The sequence below is a fragment of the Haliaeetus leucocephalus genome, unplaced genomic scaffold (assembly GCF_000737465.1).
Source record: "Haliaeetus leucocephalus isolate CR32 unplaced genomic scaffold, Haliaeetus_leucocephalus-4.0 Scaffold164, whole genome shotgun sequence".
NCBI lineage: Eukaryota > Metazoa > Chordata > Aves > Accipitriformes > Accipitridae > Haliaeetus > Haliaeetus leucocephalus.
The window spans coordinates 471,553-474,772 of record NW_010972600.1 but is presented as its reverse complement, the minus strand read 5'-3'; the positions used below and the strand labels follow the sequence as shown (position 1 = coordinate 474,772).

The window sequence follows — 3,220 nt, the reverse complement described above, 5'->3', positions numbered from 1 at the left end:
AAGGACCTGGGGCGGGATGGGACGAGCGGTGCTGGCCCCCAGCGAGGGGGTGGCGGGAGGTGACGTGCATCCCTGTTGGGGACCTAGCCCTAACCCAGCCCCCCAGGATCAATGGGGCAGATGCCCCGCAGCATCCAGCCCCAGCCCCCCGCTCTGCAGCAATGGGGCTCCAGTGATGCCGGTCTGTGGGAGAGGTGGGAGAGGCTCCCCCTTCTCCCGCCCGGGGGTGCCAGCCCCGACCCCCTCTCCTCCCTTCCCCAGCTCTGCCTCTCCCAGAGGCTTTCAGCACCCGGCCAGGGCTCGGGGCTGGGCTCCCCAGGGGAGGACTGGCATGGCAGCACCGCCAGCCCCCCGCAGCCCCCAACAGCCCCTGCCCTCGGCCCCTGCCCCCTCCCCTATCCCTGCAGTGACTCCGTTGGGGGGAAAACTGCAGCCTGAGTGGTAACTGGGGGGCAACTGGGATGTCATGGGGGGGATCACTGCTCACACAAGAAGGGGGAGGGGGAGGGAAGGTGGGGGGGGGAGGGAAGGCGTTGGGGGGCCGAGCCCCATCTGTGGCTGCTCTACCACCTGCGTCGCGGTGGGCTGGGCAGCGCAAGGGCTGCTCTGCACACACTTCGCCAGGGGCTCGGGGGATCCCTGGGGACTTGCCTGGCCGCGCTCGGCAGCAGGGACCCACTCGGACGAGGACCCACTGTGCTGGCTGGCTGGCAGCTGGGCCACGCTCCGTCCAGCTGCGCCCTACCCAAAGCTCCTGTGTCCCCAGGGCGTGGGGACTGGGCACTGCCAGCCCGGCTGCAGCCAGCTCAGGGGCAGCCAACGTGGGGCACCGGGCATCGAAAGCAACCCCAGCCCAGGGCTGGCACATGGGGGTCCGAGCCCCAGCATGTTTGGGACAGAGCTGGTGGGAGATGGCACAACCCCCCCCCCGATGGCAGCCCCCGTGCTGGGGTGGGGCAGGGCAGGACCGTGTCCCTGGGATGCCGGACCCGCAAGGTGGTGAGGTGGGCTCAGCGGGAGCCACGTGCCCAACACCCGTGAGATGTGTCAGGTGCTGCAGCAGAAGAACCCAGGGTTTGGGCAGGGCTCAGCACCCACGGGTGCCATCGTAGGCGCCCCCCCCCCCCCCCCCGCCCTCCCTGCCTGCCCCAGCGGGTCTCAGTGGGGAGGAAACGCTGGTGCTGGTGGTGAAATCCCCGCTGAAGGGCTGGGGCGCAGGGTGGGGGGAGCAGGGAAGGCTGCTCGCAGTCCCGGCACAGACACGGTGTCCTGGGAACACCCTCCGTGGGACACTGGACCCCTGACAGCTCCCAGTCCCGGTGCCTGGGGTGAACTGGGCTGCCCCGCTGCAGCCTGGGGCCCCAGAAAGCAGCTCTGCAAAGCTGCTGCCACCAGGCAGCAGAGGCAGGAGGGGGATGCGGTGCAGGGCCATCCTCCCACTGCTGCAAGGGGGCATGGGAACTCCCACCCCATCCCCATCCCCACGGGACTGGGGCCCCCCAGCTCCCCTTCCCTCGCTGCCATCACTACCCACGTCGCCCCAAGAGGACACAGGCAGCCGGCCACAGCACCTCTCAACCAGTAGAGCCCAGCGACACCAGCATGGCAGCTGAAATGGGGAATGGCCCTGTGGCAGCCTGCAGCATCGGTACCTGGATGGTGGCAGCCGTCACCACGAGCACCAGGGTGAGGAGCCCACTGTGAGCTCCCAACCGCAGTCGAGCATTGCAGAGGGGATGCTGCCCTCAACACCCTTCCCTCGCCTGGACACGCTCCATCCTGGAGGGGCTCATGGCTTGGGGAGCCCAGGGGCGTGGGGATGAGGACGCAGGATGGAGCAGGGACATCCATGGGCAGCTGGGGGGGGACAGCCCAGGGCCTTTCCCTGCAGGAGAAGGGGACGACGGAGGTGTGGAGAGAGGGGCTGGCATGGGGCTGGCTCCATGCCCACCACGGGCTGGGCCAAGCATGGGTCCCACTGGCCACCGGCTCCCCGGGAGTCATCTACAGACGCAGCGGCGTCCTCCGATCCCCCAGCCCGGCCAGCTCCATCCTCCGACAGCAGGTGGGAAATTGCCGGTGAGAGGAGGGAAAGGCTCCGGCGGCGTCAGCAGGAGGGCTCTGGCGCAGGGTGAGGCCGGGCCGTGGGTGGGGGTGGGCGTGCCGTGGGACGAGGGGGTCTCTAATAAATATCACAGGCAGCGCTGGTGGGGTGCGGCGCGGGGCGGATGTCAGGCAGACGGGGCGAGCGGTGCCGCGGCCGCGGTTCGCTGCTGCCTGCTGCGGCTTTGCAGGCGCCGTGTTGGATCTCCCCGGTTCTGCAGAAAGAGGGTCTGTGTCCGGTGGGGGAGGGAGCCCGGCGTGCCGGGGCGGCGGGCCTGGCTAGCGGGGGCCGGGGTGGAGGGGGCTCGGCGGGGGCAGCCTGCTCCGGCGGTGGCGTGGCTCACATCACCGTGCAGCACTTGCAGCGCTGCTTCTTCACGTCCGTCTCCTGCTCGGCCTCCTTGGTGTCTGTGGCGTTGGCGCCTGGCTTCTGCCCGCCCGGACCCTCCTCTCCCAGCGGCTGGGCGGCCACGGGCTCCAGCGCGGTGCCGTTGGGCGGCGCGTGGTCCTTGCACGCCGGCTCCGGCTTGCTCTCGGCGTCCTCGATCACCACCAGCTCAGCCTTGATGGTGCCCTCCAGCCCCAGCACCTTCTTGGTCTCGTCCTCATCCTCCACGTTCTGGTAGCCCATGAAGATCATGGTGACGGGCTGCTCCCGGCTCGGCTCCATCCCCTCGCCCGGCGGCAGCACCACGGTGCTTTCCCGCGGCTTGGCCTGCAGCCCCGTGATCTCCCGCCGCGGCGTTGGCTTCTGGCTGGCCGGGGCGCTGCCGGCCTCCTTGCCCACCTTGGCCGGGGCCTCCCGCCCGGCAGCTTCGCTCAGGGTGGCCTCGTCCGCCTTGTGCAGGAGCTCGTCAACCTCGGAGGAGCTGAGGGGGTGAGCCCCGTTCTGCAGGGCTCCGTCCTCGGCGCTCACTGCGTGCACCACTGCGGGGACAAGAGGAGGGAGGGTGAGGGGGGCTTGGGCCGGGGGGCTCGGGCTGGGGGCACGAGTCGACCTGGAAAAGCTCCTGCTGGCACAATCCGCTCGGACCCGGCTCCCATGTGGCTGGGGAGCAGCACCTTCCCCTCCCCAAAGGCCCTGGCACCAAGGCCAGGACCCCCCGGCAGCACCCCG

At 70.3% G+C, this 3,220-nt stretch overlaps 1 protein-coding gene across 3 annotated transcripts in view; it reads right to left on the bottom strand.

Moving 5' to 3' along the window:
- Nucleotides 1-2,443: 2,443 nt before the first annotated feature.
- The window catches only part of PALM (paralemmin), an 11,459-nt gene continuing 10,682 nt past the window's right edge, over nt 2,444-3,220 (bottom strand). For all 3 annotated transcript variants that reach the window (XM_010563138.1, XM_010563139.1, XM_010563140.1), the window contains one exon: nt 2,444-3,030. In XM_010563138.1, coding sequence (XP_010561440.1) covers nt 2,444-3,030 — 587 coding nt within the window. The remainder of the gene's footprint in view (nt 3,031-3,220) is intronic.